At 38.4% G+C, this 23,184-nt stretch overlaps 1 protein-coding gene across 1 annotated transcript in view; it reads left to right on the forward strand.

The window, feature by feature from the left end:
• The first annotated feature begins 325 nt into the window (after nt 1–325).
• The window catches only part of LOC139740162 (organic cation transporter protein-like), a 38,762-nt gene continuing 15,903 nt past the window's right edge, over nt 326–23,184 (forward strand). Inside the window, exons 1-7 of the mRNA XM_071650750.1 lie at nt 326–515; nt 5,298–5,561; nt 7,831–7,934; nt 9,481–9,635; nt 10,616–10,784; nt 11,410–11,548; nt 14,358–14,449. Coding sequence (XP_071506851.1) covers nt 354–515; nt 5,298–5,561; nt 7,831–7,934; nt 9,481–9,635; nt 10,616–10,784; nt 11,410–11,548; nt 14,358–14,449 — 1,085 coding nt within the window. The 5' untranslated portion in view covers nt 326–353. The remainder of the gene's footprint in view (nt 516–5,297; nt 5,562–7,830; nt 7,935–9,480; nt 9,636–10,615; nt 10,785–11,409; nt 11,549–14,357; nt 14,450–23,184) is intronic.

The raw sequence follows: 23,184 nt of genomic DNA on the forward strand, positions 1-23,184 counted from the left end.
GCATAATGTGAATATGCCAGTGACCTCGTTTATTGTGAAGATGACCAAACCCAGCAGACGAGAATACTGCCGCCCGGTAAACCCTGCGCTTTTCACATTTTGGAGCACTACCCTGTTGGGAGCGTGTTCAGTATGCTTTGATGCTTTGTTGGGAGCGTGTTAAGTAAGCTTTCATATTTAGTCACGGTATTCATGCGTACGATTCTGACAGGAGGCACCGCCAAGCTGGAGAGCGACCGTCATTCGTCAATCGGAGCAAAGGGCGAGTTTGAGGTGAAGTTCGCACACGAGATTTATAGGAGTAAAGACACTAACTTGCGTACCGTGCTCCAGGGAGCATCGATGTGTTGAAGATGGCCTCAAACTTTAAACTTGATGATTTTCTCAAGAAATATGGCGAATTTGGCCCTTTTCAGTGGCGGATATTTGCCATTAATTCTTTCATCACCTTCTTTAGTGCCTACGTTTCGATGATTGCAGTTTTCCTGGGTGCTGTTACTGATCACTGGTGTGCGGTAAGTTTCACCCTCTTCCGAATTCCGCAGCTCCTATCAAGAGAGCAGTTCACTCTTTGGACATTGTTTTCCGTAGCTGTGAACATTTTGAACTCACCATTGTAGAGAAACTAAGAGCATAAGATCTATGTCATTCAATATTGCATGTTGACTTGCGTTGATTCATGATACCGTCAGCATCACCTATGTGGCCAAGTTAATATCTAATTCTAAATTTACGTGCATAGAAACTAGAGTCTATACTTTCTAATAATAAATGTAAAAGTTTTATTTCTGCTATTTTTCTTGGATACACCCAAAAACCTCCCTTATCGAAAGTTCTGTCAGTGACATCATCTGTCAATCATTGGCAAAGCAGGCCTAATAATACGATTTATAGAAGACATTGGAATGCAACTTTCCCAAGGCTGAGCATTTGAAACCACTTTGTTTAAATGTTACTCCTTATTAAGCCCCGTCTTAAGAGACCTCTCTGGACGTTCTCCGGCAAACCGGCGAAGAATCACCTTTACTTTCCACAGATTCCATAAAATAATCACGGGTTGAACGATGAGTGTCCCGTTTTAACAGGCACTGCTCGAAAACCTTTTTCCGGAGAAAATACGCTGTCCTTGGCTAGTCAAAAAGCTGGAAATAGAAGCACTTCGCATAATTGTCATTGCAGTGGCATAAACTACATGACTGCGTAATTAATATACACGTAAATTTACTGTGCACTGATAGAGGCATGTAGGCCCTGTTATCTACAGAGGCGTTTGAATTAGACCAGGGAGGTGAGACTCACCTCCCTGATTAGACCTAACTTTTAACTGTTTTTCCTTAAAATGTGTTTACAGTTAACCGCGTTTTGTTTCTCTTTTCATGGGGATCTTTCAAAGAGAAATGAAAGAAAGTATGATTTATACTTTCTTTATTTTCTCTTTGAAAGATCCCCATGAAAAGAGAAACAAAACGCGGTTAACTGTCATAAAATTATCCACATATTATACAATCAAAGAGCCACTGTAAATTACGATACCGTTCAACCCACAGAACTAGATGGGTGTGACGACTGTATGAATCAATTGTGAATTATATGTATATTGTATGTTCTATGAAAGTCGGGAAAATTTGTCATTTTAAGCCGACACCAACATGTATTATATAGTTAACATTATTTTGTTCTCATTTATTTTGGATGGTTTTAGGCAATAAGTTCTATATTTTCACAGCGGAAATTAGATTTTTGTATTTTCTATATAGGCCTATGAAATGAATAAGAAATTGTAATGGCATAACATCATCAACTTGCTGATTAGAATATTCATAACGACTGGTCAAGAAGTATTCTCCAAGAAAAAGAAAAAAGATGTGAAATTTCACAATGTCATAACTCCTTATTTCTTTTTTCATTTTTTTTTTTGGCAGTGTTCTGCAAAAAAAGAAAAACATTTCTTATGAAATTTACAAAACTCTACAGTGGATTTGTTCTTTAAATGATGATCAGTGTATTGAATCAAACAAGTAACCTTGCATTTGCACTGTAGAGTCCCTTTAAGCAAACTTTCGCAGTCACAATACACTTTCCCTAATCTTTTAGAGTCCGAAGTTCGAACACTTCGTGCATAATACTCGTAGAAGAACGCTTACTCGTGTGCGCATGATCGGCGCATTAATTTTGGTACTGTTTTTTTTTATTTTTATGGTAGGCTAACAATGGTAGGTTAACAAGGAGGCTTCAAGTATGCCTAACAAAAGACGATTTATGCACCGGCATAGTAACACACCTGCAGGCATGGCCCATAGCATAACCCATTGACAGTGCTTTTGTTCTTCTTTGGAAGCCCCCCCCCCCCCCCCCCCCCCCCCCCCCCCCCCCGTTATGGCCGCCATAAGTTACAGTGCTTTGAAGTCGGTTTCATCTGTAGGCCTAAGATAACTCGCACACAAGCACACACACACACACACACACACACACACACACACACACACACACACACACTCTCTCTCTCTCTCTCTCTCTCTCTCTCTCTCTCTCTCACTCACTCCACTGTCGAAGAACTTTTTAGTTGTTGTTGCTGTTGTTGTTCGGTTTTTTTTTTATGGTGCGTTTTTTATGTTTGTATGGACTGGTCTATATATATATAGTTGGTCCATCTTCTGATGATAGAGGATTAAAAGACGTGGTTAAAGTAGCCTAATACGTGAGGTATACGTTTGCTGAATGCCTGGAAACCTAACTAGTGTTCGTGGTTTTAAAGGTAGCCAGAGACTCAATTTAGAAGGAGGTGTTGGAGAAGGAAAAGAAACAAGAACCTTTCTTTTCTACCCATCCCCTGTGCAGCTGAGAAGCTATGCGCTCTATCGCAGGTGTTAATAGATTGCTTTGACAAAATACAGCACTTCTCTTTTATAAGATGCATCATTCCTAAAATTCAACACACGTAGCCACCAGCAATTCGCTGTTCCTTCAATATTTTCGCCGACAATTGTCTAGTGTACAAAGGGGATAGAAGTCGCGAAGAACCAAAATTTGTACTTCTTTAACTGTATATAGAACGCTATATAAACACGCAGAAACACGCTTTAGCCAATTACTTAATTCCGACAGGCTTAACATTCAAGTGCTAAACTAATGTAAATCTGGCGAGATGTTTATAACTTTTTTTAATGAGTACAAAAGGGGCCTGAGCTTGTGATCTTTTTATAACATAATAAATACTAACACACCTTTTCAGTCTGGGGTATCAATAAACACGGAAATTTGAAGAAAAACTTACAGTTCCATATACAGGATTTCAAAATTTAAATACAGCCTAAAATTGTCACAATAGGAACCTTTTCTTTGGTCTCCATATCCAAACTCTATGGGAAAGCGGCTTGGAGCATAGAACATCAAGGCCAGTGAAATGCTAAAAGTTCAACTGTTATGCTATAGAAACTGCGCATAAATTTGCATAAATTCCACCACTCCTCTAACCACCTGCTGTCTGCGAGGAGCTGGGCAGAATGGCGTGGAATTCCAGATCCCTCAGCCATTCACGCTTTGAAATGAGTTCAACCAATGGACCTTTGAAATAGCTTGCCATATTGAATCCAGAACCAACAAACCGAAGACTTTCCATTGATTGGAAGCTCTCGAACTATGTGGTTCCCTGAAACACTGTGGGTTTCATTTAAAGCTTGTGTGAACACGAGTAACGATAAGTGAAGTTATGTTGAATTCAGGAAGCCTGTAGGAATACAAGTACTTAGTATCTCAAATCTCAAAACATGTACCTTGACCCCAAAACAAAGTGTCGTTATTATAGACGTATATAAGACTATCTTTTATCTTCAGTATTTTTTGAATGTCACTATACATTGTTCATAGAAAGCAGCTGCGTACAGATCAGTGTTAACAGACTTTCTACGTTTTTCTTTCGGACATCAGATTCGGTAGATTTTTTTGCCTCCGCTCCGTATGATATTTGAGGCCTTTTTTTTAGTTGTCCCCCATTCCCTCTCACACATCGTTTCAGAAATTAATTTTCTTTCTATACTTGGCCCAAGTATGCTGCAAAGGTATAGAGGCGCTGACTAGATATTCTGCAAAAAGCCCTTTGGGTCAATGGTTACTGAACTTTGGCTAAAAAAAAAAAAATCTTACTAGGAATATCTATTGATGATATAATTTGGTAGGAAAGGTACAATGATAAAATACTCGGATCACCTAAAAAGATAGTTATTGAAGTGAAATAATAGAGGTCTAAGTTAGACAGGTCACCGTATATATACCCTAGAAAGTTATTTAAGGTCATTTGCAGTTGCTACTTCAGCTAGGGATTTCTAGTTAATATAAGCTGGTAGATAGCGTAAAAATAAATTGACAGTTATTTGCATGATTATTGCAGAAAAATGTCAAGAGTCAGAGGTCACAGTACTTTGGTTAAAAATATCATTTTGTGCTAGAACTTTAGCTATTACTGACCACTTGTAATATCATGTTAGAAGGATGAAAATTACATTATCAATTAGCTGAAAAGACAGCAATGAAATATCATAGACCAAGGTTAAAGGTTATTCAGATTAAGCTATATTTCATATTCGGACAATATCAATGATACTCGATAGACAGGCATAAGTTCTACACTAATGTCATGTTGGGTAATGGATAGACTCAATAAATCGCAAAATATTTCCTTTCAGCAGAGAGGGCATTGGTCAATCTCTGGTCAGTGATCAGGGTTAACAAACTTCACTGAAGACAGCCATGATATTTTGGAAGATTTCGTGAGGCATCCCGGTAGATTGTGAACAACAATCAATTTCCCCTGGTTCACCATCAATTGCATCTTCCGAAATGTCCTGTAAGCAAATACACGTACATGTCCTTCCAAAATCTTGTCCTATTTTCTGAACCCAGAAAAAAGGTTCACCATAATTATGCATCTTCCGAAATTTCCTGTAAGCAAATACACGTACGTGTTCTCCCAAAATCTTGTCCAAAATCTTTTGAAATCAGAAAAGGCGCCATCATTATGTGTTATTAATTATTAGTTCTGGTCCATTCATGGTAATTGTTTTCTCAGTGAAAATCGGTCCACACTTAAGGATCTTCCCCATGTTTGTTATTTTCACGCTTATAGCGGTATATAGAGGAAGGTTATTTATTCTTATCATAAAGTATGTTCTGTTGGAAATTTTGTTTTCATTGTTTTCTTTATGGTTATCATCATTGTCAATTCATCAGTAGTACTGATGTTAGTATTGTTTCACTTCCCATGGCATTGGTGTTTCTTTGTTTCCCCGTGTTGTCTACAGACTCCGGAGTGGAACTGTGATGGTACTAACCTCACGGCGTGGGAATGTGAGCTGGTCAAGAAGAACTGGAGTGTACCGTTCAACTACACTTCTCCCGGAGGTTCCATCCAGTATGATCAGTGCTCCCGCTACAATGTCTCCAGCCTAGAATTCAGGCCAGAGTCCGACCCATCCAAGTACCTTAATGGGGATCTACCGACTATCCCTTGTGATGCTGGTTGGGTCTACGATAGGAGTCAGTACAAGTCTTCCATTGTAACCGATGTAAGTTCACCTATTTTACCTCAACTTGACAATTTTACACTCGTGCCCTCTTTTCCTTCATGCAATTAAATTGATAAGAAAACATTTTGATGGTGTAAATAGAATACTAAACATCCGCGTCTTTCGAACGACACACGCTTTTCATGATACTAAGAGCGAGAAAATGTGTTCAAAGGTCATTCAATATATACCCCGTGCCTTATAAAAATATTTTATTCCCTATCTCTAAATTCTGGAAATGAGGAATGTCAAAGACGTAGAGTTGATTTATGGCAGGCAAACATTGCACATAATAATTGTTTTCTTTGCACCCAATTAAAAGGTTGCAGTCAAATGGATGAAGTATTTTATTGCACAGTACAGTAACTGTTATTCTCATCTTGCAGACGCATCAGTCATGAATATGAGTCTCATCCTTTATATGTCCAAATTTAAAATTTGTTTTTAATTCAGAAGAAGAGAAAATGGGATTCGGGAGAGACATATTTAACTGAACTTTGCAAACTTGACAAATCTCCAATCTTAACTTTGTCGAATATTCTAGAATTCTGCCAAGGCATATGTACACAGAAAGACCCCTGTTTGTCAATTAGGATAAAGTCTATCACGGTGTCTATAGACCACGTTGGATTCGTCTCGCGTAATCAGGTTACACCACGTAATAATCAATGCACCTGGATGTTATCGCGTTGAGGAACATGCAATATACATTGTAAGCATTTTACACGCATAGTTTAGAATGTGTAAATCATGTTGTACTTACAAGGTCGTACATTCAAACATTCATTGCAAATGAACTTTGCATTCATCAAATACCAGCAATATTATTGTATCCTTTCATTTTAGTATCATCCATGCATGTTCGTGCCATGATTATTCATGCTCGCTGTATTGAACACATCAAGGCATACACGTGCTTGGTGTCTGGCATAATTTCAAGTTCTTCAAGTTCAAATTTATTTTTATTTCCATCAAATAAACAGAGAAAATTATATACAATATATAAGCAGAACATATATGTAAATTAACAAAATGCGTGTGATAAGTAACAAAATGAAGAAAATGTAATTTTTTTAATATATATAAAAAGAATATACATTGTAAAAAATCAAATCAGGATGGAATGGAAATGGAGGGTCCCACTAAAAAGCAAAGAATGTACGATATGGGACCCTCAAAAAGTACATGAGAGAACGAATAATGAATTTATGAAACTACAAACGTATATAAAACAAAATCAAAGGAACCGGTGTCAACTGACATGAAATCAAAGGAAAAAAAAAAAGGAAAAAAAAAAAGACAAAATGAAAGTACAGCACGTGCCATCGTGTTGTAGTTTAGAAGTTTACTTGTGTGCAATGATTCTTCTTTTCTTCGAGCCTTCGACTAGCTAGTATATGCAAAAACAAAAAATGGTGAGTATGAGTTTCTTTGAGCTGTCTTGAGACACCAACAACAGAAATCTACCGAATTCATCATTTACTATGTAGTTATTCATGGTTTTCGAATTTATAGTGTATTCACACTCATGGAAAATCCAGTCCAAATATTACTTAGTCCGATAGAAAAGAGTAACACCTTACGAGTTCAACGATAACAATTTGACTGAAATCGGATGAAAAATAAGGAAGTTATGACATTTTGAAGTTTTGAGAATTTCTGCAAAACAGTTCTTGTACAATAATTAAAATGTGAGAGCTAACCATGTCTACGATATACCCTCACAATTTTCCATCGATCGTGTACAAAAAACAAAAATGACGAAAATTCAATGTGTCTGTCATTGAAGTTTGAAACATGATACCTGATTGAATAACTCCAGAATAGTGATCAGTTGGATATACCAGGATTTGAGCCTCGGGCATATCATTGCATTTCAATAAAAAACTGGAAATTTCAAAATTTTATGTACAAACTGTATGGCAAGTCGTGAGGGAATGACATGCTCACTTTGTCATTTGCATATTCATATTGACCGTTCAAGAACTGTTATCTAAAAAATTAGCGAAAATTGGAAATGTCATATAACTTCCTTATTTTTCCCCCGATTTCGATCAAAATTTTACCGTTGAACTCGAAATATTTACTCTTTTTTATCAGACAAACTTACATTTGGACTGGATTTCCCCTTTAATATTAGACAGACCTGCTCGTGGGAATTAGAGAGGACTCTGGATTCTTTATGGAACCAGATCTCTGTCTGAAGTATTACAAATAATTGAATTAGAGACTTTTCATATATTTTCTTTTGTTCCCCTCTCTGATCCAGTTTGATTTGGTGTGTGGAAATGAAGACCTTCCACAGGTATCTCAGTCGTTTTTCTATGGCGGCTATCTCGTTGGCTCTCTGGTATTTGGTGTTCTTGCTGACGTGTAAGTGTTACATCTTTTCTACACCATAAGCTTATATTTGTTCAGGTCGCCCTGCAGTTGGCAATGAACTCTTGTAACTTCCGATGCGATATTAGGAATCAATGAAACGTTGAGCTTAGCGCAATATGTCGCAAAGAATGGGCTCGCAGCGCTGTTAAATTCTATGAAGCTATAATTCAATCTTTGTGTCAACTTAAATCGTGCATGAGTAATGACAATACATCATTCCTGACATTTGACCTAAGCTGGTAGAATTGGTTTTACTGAGCCTTATTACAAAATGGTCACGGGCTTGTGCCTATCCACAGACCGTAATATCTCTTACTCCATCTAACAAAAACTGTACTCGTGAATAGCGCAAACCAATAGGAAATATCTGTACATATGCACCTTTATTATGCTTCATTATGGCAAAATCCTTTGTGAAATACACAACGTGCAGTAATACGATTTACCCCACACTATTCAAGAGAATTCAATTTTCTTCAAGCTGGCGTCATAAAAAAAAAGATACAGATACAAAACATACCACGTATCAACTTAGAAATAGCCATCAAAATTGAAATTTATGACTTTTTGTGTGCAAAGATATCAAAGGGGATGATTGAGTCTGCTATGGAAATGTATCACATCGAAAGCTCTGAGTGCCTTTAAATATTCCTCTCCACTGCTCGAGCATGATCATGAAGGCGTTGTAGGATGGATTGTTTACGACAAGAGAAATAGGCAATGGTTCTCATTTTACATCGATTATAAAGATTTGTATGGCTCTCTTAAAAGTGTGCCTTTATACGTCTACTTTGATCAAAGTCCGTCCTCGTCTGCGATTTGATATTACGTCTGCATTCATCAAAATTCGTAATATTGATATAAATCAGATACAAAACAGGATTTCTGCAAGAAAGTGTCGTATATCACCCAAGGCCGACGTGAAATACATTTTACTTCCAACGGACAAAGCTGTTGCTCAGTAATATGAGTTCAGAATCGACATTAGTTCTCTGAGTTATAGTGTATTCCGGTCTCTTGTAAAAGCATTGAGCTTTTATAAATATTAGAAATCGTGTTTTTATCCTTGCTGCCTTCGTTATGCTTGTGTCATTATTGATAGTCATTATATTTGCCAAATACTGTAATATTATTATTCTGGAGCATGATATTATCTGCAGGGGAGCAATAGATTCAAGTGATTTAATGGGTGTGAAGTATAGAAACTTGTGGAATAATTCCCGCCTAATTCATTGAATTAACCCTGTCAAGCTCAACACCCATATATTACCACGAAGTTGACAATTCAGTACGAGGCAGTGGTTAAAATGTCAGTATCTGTCTATCTATTAAGAGGGTCCTTATTACCCTTTCTATTTTTTTTTCCTTTTAAAGGATTCGCCCACAGACGGGTATAATGATTTAATTGCATTTGTGTTTAATTGCTTGATTTTGGTAATGATCTCTCTGAGAATACAAAATTTTACAAATTTTAACTTCCCTTCGGTATATGAATGAATGAATAAAACAAAGACATATTCTCTGTTTTGCTCATCAGCATTGGTCGTTGGTGGACGCTGCTGATACTGCTGTTCATTCGGCTGGGCTCTGGTCTCGGGCTCGCCTTCTCTCCCACCTGGTGGGTGTTTTCAGCTCTAAGGTTCCTCCAGGGGTGCGCCAATATCCCCATCTACATCGTCGCATTCGTCATTGGTAAGATGGCTTTGAGACCAGGATGAAAAAAAAGAAGAAGTGGTGTTTTCTGAAGGGCCTAAACTAGGTTTGAAATTATACTAGTTTGCTTGATTGAAATCAATTTGATATAAGAAACAAATGGTTAAAAAAAATACTCGCTGTATTTCCAGCCTAGAGGAAAAACTAGTGATTTCCTGTTTGGTTTTGCTTTACATCAAGCAAAATGTTCTCCAGCAGATGAATGCTCAATGAAACACTGTTGACTTTAACTATTCACTCAATCGAGGAAACATAATATCACAGCTGAGGTGAAAGGTAAAGACCAATCATAAATTTTTAATGGAGTATTTTAGAGGTTTGCTTACTTCCGAACTTGACATTATGAGCCATATAACGGCTTAGATTGATTGCCATCAGTGTGCTTTAGCGATCTGTATGCATGGCATGCTAGCGAGGTATGCCATTGAGAATATTACATATTATGAGGCTCTGCACTGTGGCTGTAGGTTCTCGTCATATTTTTTTAATCAAGCCTAACGACCCAATTCGATGGATTTAAAGTGCGATTCTCTCCGTCTTCACAACTCTATTGCATTTTATAGTACGTATGTTTATCTCAGTTTAGGTAAGTTTGACAGTCTCACTTTGCTTGGCCTTGTGCTAAAACAACGCACTCAACATAATGAATTCTGTCAGATTCTCACCTGAAAAGTCCTCTATGGAAGCTGTCATCCATTGCGTGATTTTCTTTTACCAAGCTTACAAATCAAACAAGTTAACAATATTTGACCATTTACCTGTGTAGGATTTTGGTCTACGTCATACTAGGCCTATTATTCTTTCTATACGGGCATTATTCTTGATATCAACAATACTTCTCGATGATGGAGGCAGCAGCACAGGTCGCTATGTTCAGCAAAGTTGCTATGATGGATGTACATCAGCAGCATTTTTTGATAGCTAGACCATTTTTATATGAATGATTTGCCCACTTCCAGCTAATGAATTCACGGGACCCTCAAGACGTAATATCTCAGGCATTCTCATCACCGTCCCGTTCGCCGTGGGCTACATGACCCTAGCTCTGGTGGCCTACTTCTTACGTTACTGGAGAACTCTGGAGATTGTAGCCACACTTCCTACGTTCGGCATGATTGCTTTGATGTAGTATGTCCACATTTCTCTCTTTTTTTTTCCTTTGTCTATGTCACGTTTTTTTCTCGCATCATCAACCTTTCGACATATCTATCTTTCGTGATTGCACTTGGCACTTGCACTGACCCTTTCCATTCACAACACTTGCAAGATTTTGAGACACTAACGTTTATCATCTAATTTTAAATTTTCATAAAAACGCCTACGATTTAAAAATTATTTCGGCGACATGAAAGTCATCGTCGTTAGGATTGCTTGAATTGATTCACGATTAACTTTCATACCTGATGTGATCAAAGTGTAAATGATATGCAGAGAGTGTTTCATTCAAGAATGAATAATCGTAAATTTAGATGTTAATGACCTTTCTCCGTAATTTTTAATATTAAGAAGTTAAGTGTCACTACTTTTTTGGGGAGGGGGGGGGGATGGAGTCTCTGAACACTGGTGCCTATATTTTCCTTCCTGACTAAACGACTTTTTTAAAGTTTTTTTTTTTTTAGTTTTCTCTCCCTCTCAAACTCCTTCTGTCTGTCTGTCTTTCAATCTATATCGTTGATAAAAAGATTCATTGTACTAATTTGTGTATGTCATGTGTTACTAGTATAATATTATGCGCGTTGTGTCTTTGTGACAGTTTTCTCCCCGAGTCGGTTCGATGGCAGATCTCTAAGGGGAAGTACGCTGCAGCGGAAAAGACTCTCAAGACCGTGGTTGAATACAATGGGAAGGAGTACTCTGGGCCCATCCTACCAACCTCACTCGAGGAGGAAAAGGTGACGTCACTTGCCTTGTATAGATAAAGTTTATAGCTACAGGTAAATTTGGATTGTTAAAATTTGTATGTAACTTTCATCATCACACGTCATTGAAACAATGCGTGAGTTTCAGTTACGGTTCTGTTCTGGTTTCTTTTCATGAGTTTTGTTTTGTCTTGTTTTGTTTGCTTATTTGATTGCCTACTTGATTTTTTTTTCTTATTTTAGCCCGCTTTAAGTTTCAATGAATCTTATTACTGTGGAGTTCTTAGCTTTTATCTGTGGTAACAATGTTCAGCGTTGAGTGCGAATCTCGGTGTACCTCAATAAGTCTCACCTTTCACGCAGATCGACGACTGAACAGGTCAGCCTTGTTACATTGTGATGTTGCTTTCTAAAATGACCTCTTCAGGTGGAATTCGTTTTGTTGATGATAATTCTTAACTACTTGTTGCAGACAGCCTTGAAGAACGAAAGGGGAAAAAGCTCGCCAGAAAGGAGGAGAAAGAGAAACTTATTTTTCTCAGTATTGACACATACCTATTATATGCATCTTTCTGTAGTGCTTGGGTGTGGAATTTTGTTATTCATACTACACATTTGTATTACAACCGACTCATTCTATAACAGTGATTATTGCACACATGCATTCTCACCTATGCAGTTAAGTCATAGGACCTATATATCTGGGTTTTCTTCAACATCTACATTCATCGAACCTAGGTAGTTATCGTGTAGCTATATATTTTTGTGTTGTTGCCAAACCAATATCCAGTTTTCGAGGCGGAGACTGAGCAGCTTATCTGAGGTGGAAACCTCTTAAGTGAAGACAAAATGCAACAGAACACACCGTATTTGTATCGGAAGCCTGCTTAGGTCGAGTTCTCTATGCTGGTGATTATTTTGTTCAAATGTTTATGCACTCCATGGCGAAAACAAGATAAAAGTTTGTTCAGGTGGTGAATTAGCCTAAAAACTACCCTGTGTGTCAAACCGGGAGTCACACTGTGAGGCTCCTTTTTTCTCCATTCTAAGAGTTAGGATTTGTTACCGGACAACTCTGTACGACATGGCATAAAAAGACTTTCTTTCTAATGATTAAGAACCTCTATCTACTAGGTGACTTGAATCGTTTGCTTTTCAATGTCTAAGCCGTGTGAAAAGAGACCATGGGTTTGTAAATGACACATTTATAGGAACGTTGAAACCAAAGAAATTGATTAACTTGCTACGCCTTGCTATGTCATTAAAAAATATCTGGTTTTGAACCATTTTATGTTGTATCTTTATTCATGGGGGGGGGGGGAGGGCGCAGAGGCAAAAATAGCATTATAATGGAATGGCTAAAAAGTGGTAAGTACTATTTAACGTATAAACGGTTCCATGATATTTGCTCCTGCGACAATCATGGATTGCTCCCATGAAACATCTACATGCTAAGCCAAACATAAATTCTACCCACAACATGATCCTAACCCTAATTCTAATCCTCCCATCAAACTAAAACCTAAAACCCTATCACAACCCTAAGTTCTTGGAGAATATGAGACCGGATCAATTGTCCAAGGAACACATGCCGTGTCAAATTAAACATTAATATCAGTAGGCATTAACAGAACTGTATTAAACAATCTCTTTTTAAAGTTTGTTGTTTTTCGTGATAAGGCAAGTTTAGGAGTTATGACGGTGAAGAAAAATCCTCAGCGATGTGGTACTTTTGCAAAATGTTGTATAAAAAATTGCCTTTTCCATCGGTAACGGATTTTCAATTAACAGTGCCCTATAATACACTATTATAACAGAGTGTGATTTTTTACATAACAAGAATTATTTGGAGGCATTCCCTAAAATAAATTTATCCTGAAGATTTTGCCTACACACCTGTGTGTGTGTGTGTGTGTGTGTGTGTGTCAGTATGTGTGTGAGGGTGAGAGAGGGGGAGGGAAGAAACATCATAGCGTCACTCTATTCTTATCTTTTCACATTGATGATAAAAGATAAAAAAAGCGTGACGTAGGAAAAGAGAGAAAGGCATTTTTTTTTTGGGGGGGGGGGGGGGGGTTCATTTGAGGGACATTTTGTAAATTGGTAACGGGTCTCATGAGGGCGTTGTACATCTAAATTATTATAAAAGTGTAAAATGGTGTGAGAGACATGTATCTTCCTCCAATCCTGTGATATGATACACGTATTTGTTGAAAAAAGAAACGAAGGTCATGATTTTAATATGTGTGATTAAATTTCGCACTGCCCAAGTAATCATGGTAATAGAGAGTCATTTTGTATGGATCTATAAGATTTAATAACAATATCAAAATCATTTGATGTAATCTTACGTGACGTGAAACACGATAGAAAAACATTCTAAGCTTGTACAATCATGTGATATAGATATCTTCGTATAGTTTTGGTTGAGACCTAATTTCAGGTTTCTAACATTTTTGGTGAGATAATGAGAAACCTCTTGTGAAATATGAAAGAGCATGTAATTCCATGAGGAATCCAAAATTTGTTTGATAAAAATTGGTTCTTAAATGGCTGAGATATCCAAAACAGAGTGATTCTAATAAGTGTGGGACCCACACTTTATTGCGATCGCTTTGTTTTACTTTGTTTTTGAATGTTTTAGTCATTCCAAACCCGATTTTCATCAAATAAACTTTGAATTCTTCTTAAGATGGTATGCTATATACCTACTATTTCATATATAGGTGTTTTCTTGGTATCTCGCAAAAAGTTAAAAGCCCAATTTTCATCTCCACCAATACTGTACTATCCCTTTAGTATTATTCTTCTTTTTTCCAAACTTGTTTGTGTCGTTTGACAGGTTACTGAAGTCAAAGAGAAGCAAGCTAGTGCGCTGGATTTGTTTCGCACCCGTAAGATGATCTGTCAGAGTGCTATTGTTGCTCTATGCTGGTAAGCCAGTCAGTAATTTTCTTCCGCTCCGATCGTCTCAGTCTATATATCTATATTAGTCTGAGAGCTGGCTGCTGGTCAATTTACCCCATCAAGCCCAAAAGGTTTGACCCCTCAGAGTTGCTGGGGCCACCCTCCTCATTAAAAAAATGCCCGTCAGCCTGGTCCCTGAGGGCGGGTTCGGCCCCCAGGGACCCCCCCCCCCCCCCCCCCCCCCCCCCCCGAAAAGGCCCTCCGGCGGGTGTAATTTACCCCATGGAGCCCATGGACCAAACTTGGCCTATATGAATGCCCTATGGGTGTACATAATCAAAATATAAAAACTGACAAAATATCTGGTCGGGAAAGGGGTTGCCAGACCGCTTGTTTGCAGGCATAAAACCTCGTTTTTGGTCAAGGAGTCTGCGCCAAGACTACACTGTCCCATAGGCCCAGTACTGTAGCGTCTCCCAACAGGTTGACAGACAGTGCTAGTTAGTGCATGTAGTAGTCTTGGCGCAGACTCCTTTACGCGCAACAAGGGTTATTGCCTGCAAACTACCCGTTATACCCTGGGACCCAGGGTAGTTTGCATGCATAAATTGACCACACACACACCCACCCCCCCACACACACACACACATACACACACACACGCACACACACACACGCACACACACACATACACACACAATTATGTTTACACATGACTCTATGTACAACTGTATATACCATAACACTAAACATGTTACAATTAATAGGTTTCTCATTAATGCAGCCATAATACCTTGCACATAATAAATGTCAAACCTATAAGATGTTCATACCTTTTGAATGTTTTACATGGATACTATCAATACACCTTTAAGGAACACTGAAGAAATTTGAAATTTGTGTGAAGTTGTATTAGGTTTTATTGGCCACACAGCCTACTCCTTCTGTATGATGTATTCACCTTATGAGACTCAAATAGAGCTTTTCAGAAAATGCTGAAAAACCTTTGTTGTGAGTAAACTTCAGTCTAAGACCAACCACAACAGCGCTAAAGGCCAGTTGTATAACACATTTAAGTAAACATTTTCATCAACCGTGCATTAAACATAACTCTAATAAAGTTTATGTCAACAAGTGGGATGTAGCTTGGATTACTTCTTTTTCTCCTGCTTGATATCCTCTTTTTGATACAAATAACAAGTCTCAATCCTAATATAAGATTACTTTGAAAACCTCAAACTAATAACTTTTTGTGTTTTTGGCTGATAAAAACCACCCTTTGATGTATAAAATAGGCAAGGATTACAGCATCCATGCCAACATTTCCTTTATTTGACTCTAATAAATTCCAAATCAGAATAAACTGCATAACATAAGGAAGGAGCTTAATGGTTTTGGAAATGATATTGATCAATTTTCATACTCGGTAGTGCATGTCACCTCATAGTTTTGGACAAATATCTGCATATCTATAATACTAATGAACATGTAATTACGGTGTTCTATTTACATGTATTTCTTCCTTGGAACCTCAAATAACAAGCTTCACAATAGAATGCTAACTTTCTGTAATGGAAATAAACAGGCCAAGAGCATTTACTTTGATCTTGTGTTCTCTTCATCTCTTCAGCGCTTTTTTTTTTTTTTTGGTCATCTTCTTATTTATGGAGATATAGTTTATTTATAATAGTTCCCAGCCCCACACAAATGGTGTCACATACTGCAAACACTGACAATGACCGTGACCAGTACACACCAAGTTGAAACATAATAGCTCTCTTTTTATATAGCATATAGGCTGGAAGTATTAACTTGGTCTTGTGGTCTCTTTATATCAGCAGTTTTGTCAACTCCTTATTTCTGGAGATACACTGTACTTCATCTTCAGTTCCCCAGCCCCACACAAACAAAACTCAACCTACGGTGTCACACACTGCAAAGAGCGCATCATAGTATATGATTGCCGTTAACCCGGGACATATACACACAACGTGAAACATAAAATTACCAGCTAAATGAAATGTTAGCTTAATTTCTTTTCTTTAACAATAGCATGCACGTTGAGAGCATTTACATGTTGTGTTCTCTTTTATATTAGAATTTTTGTCAACTGCTCATTGAGATACTTTGTCTACCCCCTCCCCCCTCCCCCCCCCCCAAAAAAAAAAAAAAGATAATACTTCCAGGGTGTCACATACCATATACAGTTACAATGCAGGTCCTAGTTCATATTTATGATTTAGTTGCCATTCAAAACCATGGCAATTACACATCAAACCATGCATCACACTCTATGGAAGACTAAAGCTTACATAAATTACGTATAATGTAGGCCTATGATAAGCATTGCACATGTTTCAGTTGCAGTCTTATGATCCCTGAACTGACCAGTATTTGGCATGAATTTATTACATATAATATAAAACATAATTTCACATTTTAGTCTATCATACTGTATAATGCATGATTTTAGAAACTGAAGTCTACTCACAACAAAGGGTTTATTTCAGCATTTTCCAAATATATATATATGTATGCAACCCCCACACCCCTAATACTGTCTCAAGGGGCGACCAATGTTGTACAGAGGCGGATAAATGTTGGTCTGGTCTGTTAGCTTCTCTCTGTACTGGTCGGGGGTTAGCTAATCACATAGACACCAATCATCAACAAATTTCCAAACGTCAAAAAGAGACTAATTATTGCTTCACAACAACAGTGAATATAAAATGCGGGAGAAGGGATAAAATTTATATGGATAATGTCAATGCTGCGAACAGCATATTTATTCACCGACCTGCCTCGTATAGGTCTGAAATATAGATACTGCTTACAAACAAAATCCTTTTCTTATTACACAATGGAACACATCATTCTTTAACTCTTCCACACCTTTGGAGACCGTTTCACATTCTACCATCTTAATCTATGGGAAAGGGAGGGATTTGGTTAATAGGGAAAATGATGTTAGTGGGTGTGGCCACTTATCTCGACATCGGCATGGTCGCGGGATGAGGTTCTCGCCTGCATATCGAGCTCGTCCACGGGGCTGGGGCGTCTGTTAACCGGTCTGCTTTCACTGCTTCCTTAAACAGTTCGTCACCATTGCCGTCCACGTTGTGGCAACCTGACAGGACGCTTCAACATCTCTAATGACACGTACCAGTCGACTATTTGGAGTTCATTACACCCCAGATTGGTGTAAACCAAAGTTGTGTCTTGTCGTGGCGTATAGTTTCTCAACTTGTCGTTGTCCACCAGTTACTCACGTAACTCTTGGGCAGTCCAACCGAGATCCTCGTCACGTTCGCAGCGTTGATAGAGTTTAGTTGATTAATATGGAGGGAGCATGATGTACAAGGAAAGGGGATCTCCTGACTCTATCTCAGATATGGTCTCCAACTATTCTTGGCCCTTCTCTATCTGCCGGTCTCTCTAATCACGCAGCTCCTCTGTTGTTTCCCCTCTCTATCTCTCAATCTCTGCTCGAACATGGTCTTTTATAACAAATTCACTATTGGTATCCTTTCCCTAAAAGTATTTCATTGGCTAAATCTTATTTTGGGGTGTGATCTTCACTGCAAATTAATTTCTTATTGGTCAGTTGTTCCATTAGCTCATCCCATTCGTTTCTGTGGAACTCCCTTTTCTCGGATTCATCTCAATTTCTGATTAATTCGCCCACTGCCTTTTAGTTTCTTTATTTCCTCTTTCTCTGTAAACACTGGTCAAGACTTTAATTGTTTCTTGGATAATAAAATCATAAAACAAATGAATGCTAGTGTCCTTATGACGTCCAACGTCATCGTCATCATTTTTCTGGCGTTGTCCCTGAATTTGTCTTTGGAATTCCTGTCTGACCTACTGCACTAAAGTACATCAAAATAAAGGAGAAGTTCTGGCTGGAGAACGACCTTCCAGCTCAGAGGCTCATTCATGTTTAGGGATCAGAGGGCAAAAACACGTCATTCCCGTAATTTGGATTGGGGCTTTGGGGATGGAGAGTGCGGAGAACTGACCACTAGCTGGAGAAAGTAGCCAATGTACATCAACTGCGCGATGCGCGTCGAGGCCCCTCATGTATTTGTGGTTGGCCGGCCGGGTAGATGGGGCGCCGGGCACGGACAGCTTTGGGCGGGCCATGGGGATGAGGCCTCGAGGATGTGTGATAAGAAGTGCAAAGCGAAAGGTAAGCCTGGAGCGAATCTTTCGGTTTTTTAATGACTACTATGTGTTTAGAAAAGCAATTATCGGTACTATTTTCCTCTTATATCTCTTTCTATGTCGTTCATTCACATTAACTGGCGTATAATGCATAGACCCCCTGTCTACATTATCATTTTTGCAACGTTGGTAATTCCAGGCTATTAGACTCTATAAGAGTATGAAACCGTAATATCATTAATACAATGGTAGGGCCTAATGTTAGACCCTACTCAAGCATATCTCGTGACCGAATTCTGATCGCGGTGACCGTATTCTGGGGGATTTTCAAAATGATATCTTTTGGGATTGAGATATTAACAATATGAAAATTGAGATTAAAGAAATTTGATATATTTCACATACGTTGCTGTAGATATGATGTATGTATGTATTATTTTAGTTCATAAAATATTGCAGAAAAGCTTAAGGACTGTAGGACCTTGTTGTTGCCAATACAGTGGCCCTATGGCTATGTTACTGGTCGAGGTGGGGATTCACGTTTATAAGATTCATATTCATAAAGTGAGATAATGAGAAACCGCTTATGAAATATGAAACAGCACGTAATTTTAAGAAGGATTCAACGTTTATTTGATGAAAATTGGTTTTCAAACGGCTGAGATATCCAAAAAAGTGATGACAAGAAAAACGAAGGCTACGCCTTTTTTTAATCTCTTTGTTTCTCCTTGTTTTTGGAAATCTCGGCCATTTCAAAACCGATTATCTTCAAATAAACTTTTGATAGGGGCCTACTCCTTACAATTGCATGCTCTTTGACATCTCATAGAAGCGCTAGTCATACATAGAGTGGTCTCTGTAAATATCTCGCAAAACGTTAAAAGCTAAATCCTCGCCTCAATCTAGCCCGACCAGACGCTGTAAGTACTGTACGCTGTGCAGTCGCTACCTATTACACAGCGACTGGGCTTTGTATAGTTAACCTCAATCAGAACTGTTAAGACACACCCTTTAATAAATGACCGAATACTGGGGGTATTACCCCCCTAATGTGACTGACTCTAACATGTTATTGTTAGAGAACCCTGAATTTGAGATAGAACAATGACCTTTGTTATTTGTTCAATGTAGCCTACATAAATGACTTGTAATATGCAAGTAGGTCCTAATGTAGTTAGGCCTATACTACGTAGGATCAAGCTGTCTAACGTTAGGCCGAACATGTTAAAGTTAGATAAACAGTTTCGTGATCTAGCCCACTAGAAAAAACGGAATGCAGATCTCAAATTTTAGTCTTAATAAATAATAACTCATGTGAAAGTTCGGATGTTTATTGTTACAAATGTATTTTGTCTCCTAAGATTTTATTTCATTGTTTCACTACGGACGATACGGTACCTTAACAATAACAAATTACCGGTAGGCCTATGCCCCGGCAAATAAGCAGACAGTGGTGCTTTCTATATTTTGTTTGTATTCATTTTTGGTCCCAGCCAGTCAGACCAACACTGCAAAAGTTCAGATGTAGAATAAATCTAACATGTTAGGCCTACGAAAAGAAATAAAAATTAGAAACTCTCTAACTAGGTGGGCCTAGAAACTATCTATACACAACGTAGCAAAAATTCCCTCCGTTTTATAGCCAGGCAGGGCCTAGGGGCCTACATTCGCATTGCGCTGTGGAATGCGCATTTCTAATTCTATTAGTGCCTAGGCCTACTAGTAGTTCCAGTGCTGGAATCCGTGAATGAGAATGGGTGCTTAAAAAAAGAATGAGAGTTCTAACATTAACGTTACATCTTTCTAGATACTAGAAAATCATGACACAGATCTATTTACAATAGTAGAACAGATAAGCCGAAAAATAGTGCAAAATTTGACTAAAGCATGAAACTTTCACCAGTGTTAGTACATGTTATAAGATTCATTTTAAGATCGGGAGGTAAGTCTGAATTGACCTCTGATGACCTCCAAAGGTCAATGACCTCAAAATTTGATAAAAATTGATATTTTGCGTCATTGATTAATGTTAAATATGGTAATGATGTACTAAAAACTCATTTTTGTTACAGTGGAATTGTATTCATGTTCCATAGAACCCTGACAGGTTTCTACCTTTGACCTCTGATGACCTCCAGAGGTCAATGACCTCAAAATTTGATAAAAATTGATATTTTGCATCATTGATTAATGTTAAATATGGTAATGATGTACTAAAAACTAATTTTTGTTACAGTGGAATTGTCTTCATGTTCCATAGATCCTTGACAGGTTTCTACCTTTGACTTCTAATGATCTCCAGAGGTCAATGACCTCAAATAATCAGAATTTTGATATTTGGTGCAATTTGTTGATGATAAACATAACGATGTCCTAAAAATTCATTTGTGTTACAACTGAATCGTTTTTCTATTCCTCAGATCAAGGGAAATTATTTACACGTCTCTGCCTTTGACCTCTGAGGACTGTGACAGGTCAATGACCTCAAAATATCAAAATATTGATATTTGATGTATATTCAGTGGTTAACTGTATACCTGGTGTGCAATCATGCATTATGCTATTAGCATTTATACTACAAGAAGTGTCTTCTCATTCCACAGAACATTGGTCATTACCCTGTGTATATCCAACTTTGACCTCTAAGGACAATGTGAGGTCAGACTTTTAGAATATCATCAATTACTTCAGAAATGAAGCTTACGTGTCTTCAGTGATGGCAGTGACCTCAGATATAATATTTATGTTTGGGTTAGTTATGCAGACTAGCTTGCATGAAATTATGTGCAACATTATCCAATTTGCACTGGACAAAATTTGTACGCTTAAACATGGAAGGTGGGGAGGGGAGTACCATATTTTGGGTTGATGCTTAATAGTTTGTGAACAGGCATATGGCAAAGTCCCTTGAACTGGATGAAAGGGTGACAGATGCTAACCAGAAAACAACAGGCCCACCTCATCAGATCAGATGTACGTCACGAGTCAAACAACCCGAGTCGTACAGCCCATGAGTTACGCAGCCCACGAGTCATACATCCCGTGACCTAAACACTAGATGAACAAGGTCAATGAGCTCGACATCAAACATAATAAGCCCACAAGCTGTGCGGTCCGCGAGCTCGACACTCGAGGAAAACAAGGCCCACGAGATTAATATATGTATTACATCAGAAAGCTTAATCCATTCAGTTGAGGTCTTTGTGGACCTCCCCCTCCCCCCATGTGTCGGACTCTTATGGGCCTGGTTTACCTAAGTGTCAAGCTCATGGGCAATGCTACCTAGTTTCGAGCTGGCGGGCCTGTGTTGGTCAGTGTCAAGCTCGTGGGCTGTATGGTTCCGGTGAATGACTCATGGTCCTGAAGCATACAGTGACGTCATGGACCATCTGGAAAGCGACATACTGTGAGGCATAACATGCATTCCACATGAAGCAACCCTGTGTCTCGCAACTTGCTATTGTCATCCAATTAAGTTTGGGTCATTACGTCAGGCAATTTTGGGCATTTTTTCAATGACCTGTTCAGGAACCTCAATTCCAAATAGGAGTGGAACTACTACTTACTCTAATTGTCTTCTTTATGCTCGATACTCCTTAACACTTGGGCCTGGCCAAGAGTTGTGCCCCCATGTCCAAATATTGGTTGTTTCCACTAATGGCCGCCATCCGGTTTGCATCCAATGTGTGAATCAGGGTACGCTGGCAGCGGGTAATATCACCTGCATGATCCGGTTAAGACTCTCTGCCAGCAAGTGATGATTTAGTGTAACCTGCTGAAATTGGTCTAGATCTATACCCTCGATCTCTTTCAAGACAGGGCAGCATCTGCGTCTTCAGTGAAGCACGCGATTGAGCCTACGTACATTGCACAGATCGGCACACAAATCTCCTCCACGACTAAACTGGATAGACATCCTGAGGTCAGACCAGCGTTCTTGTAGGTGCACAGCCACTGTATGCGATCATCAGAATCTTCCAATGACAATATCTAAACAGTTTGGGTGAAGGCAAGCTTGTCTCTATGATGAGTGCATTGCACATAGAGTACAGGGTGCACGAGATGATAAGAAAGCTTCTTTTTGACTCGCGGGATAGGCTACAATCCTTTCTCAGGCAGAGGTTCTGAATTATCGGGTCGTGCTCAGTCTGCACACAGTGAGCTGAACACCATATCAAATATACGTGTGTAATGATTGTGTGTAATGATATGGGAAAAATGCATGGAAAAAATCAAAATGCATGTTTATTATTTTACGTGGAATCAGTTCCTGTCTGTTGTCTTGGAAGAAATGCATTAATCTTGCAATGTTGTTGTTTATTATTTTCCATCTCCATCACGAGTATATATGGAAAGTGTTGATCAAAGTTTTTGTGATGTCGGAAAATGCGAGGCTGTACTGCAGGTGGCCTATTGCAGGTGGCCTTCAATTTGTTTTTCACAGTATATTGGCATGTTTAACAGACTGTAACTCACCAAGATGCCTCTTGAAATGTTGTGAAAAACTTCTGCTTGATTTTACATGAGCGGATGATTATCAGTTGTTTTTCTGCTTTTTCATCTTGTGTGAAACAAAGTATTGTTTCTCTTCAAAAGAT

This window comes from Diadema antillarum, unplaced genomic scaffold (assembly GCF_040938485.1).
Source record: "Diadema antillarum isolate AM-2024a unplaced genomic scaffold, OU_Dant_1.0 seq00000839_RagTag, whole genome shotgun sequence".
In the NCBI taxonomy this organism is placed as follows: Eukaryota; Metazoa; Echinodermata; class Echinoidea; order Diadematoida; family Diadematidae; genus Diadema; species Diadema antillarum.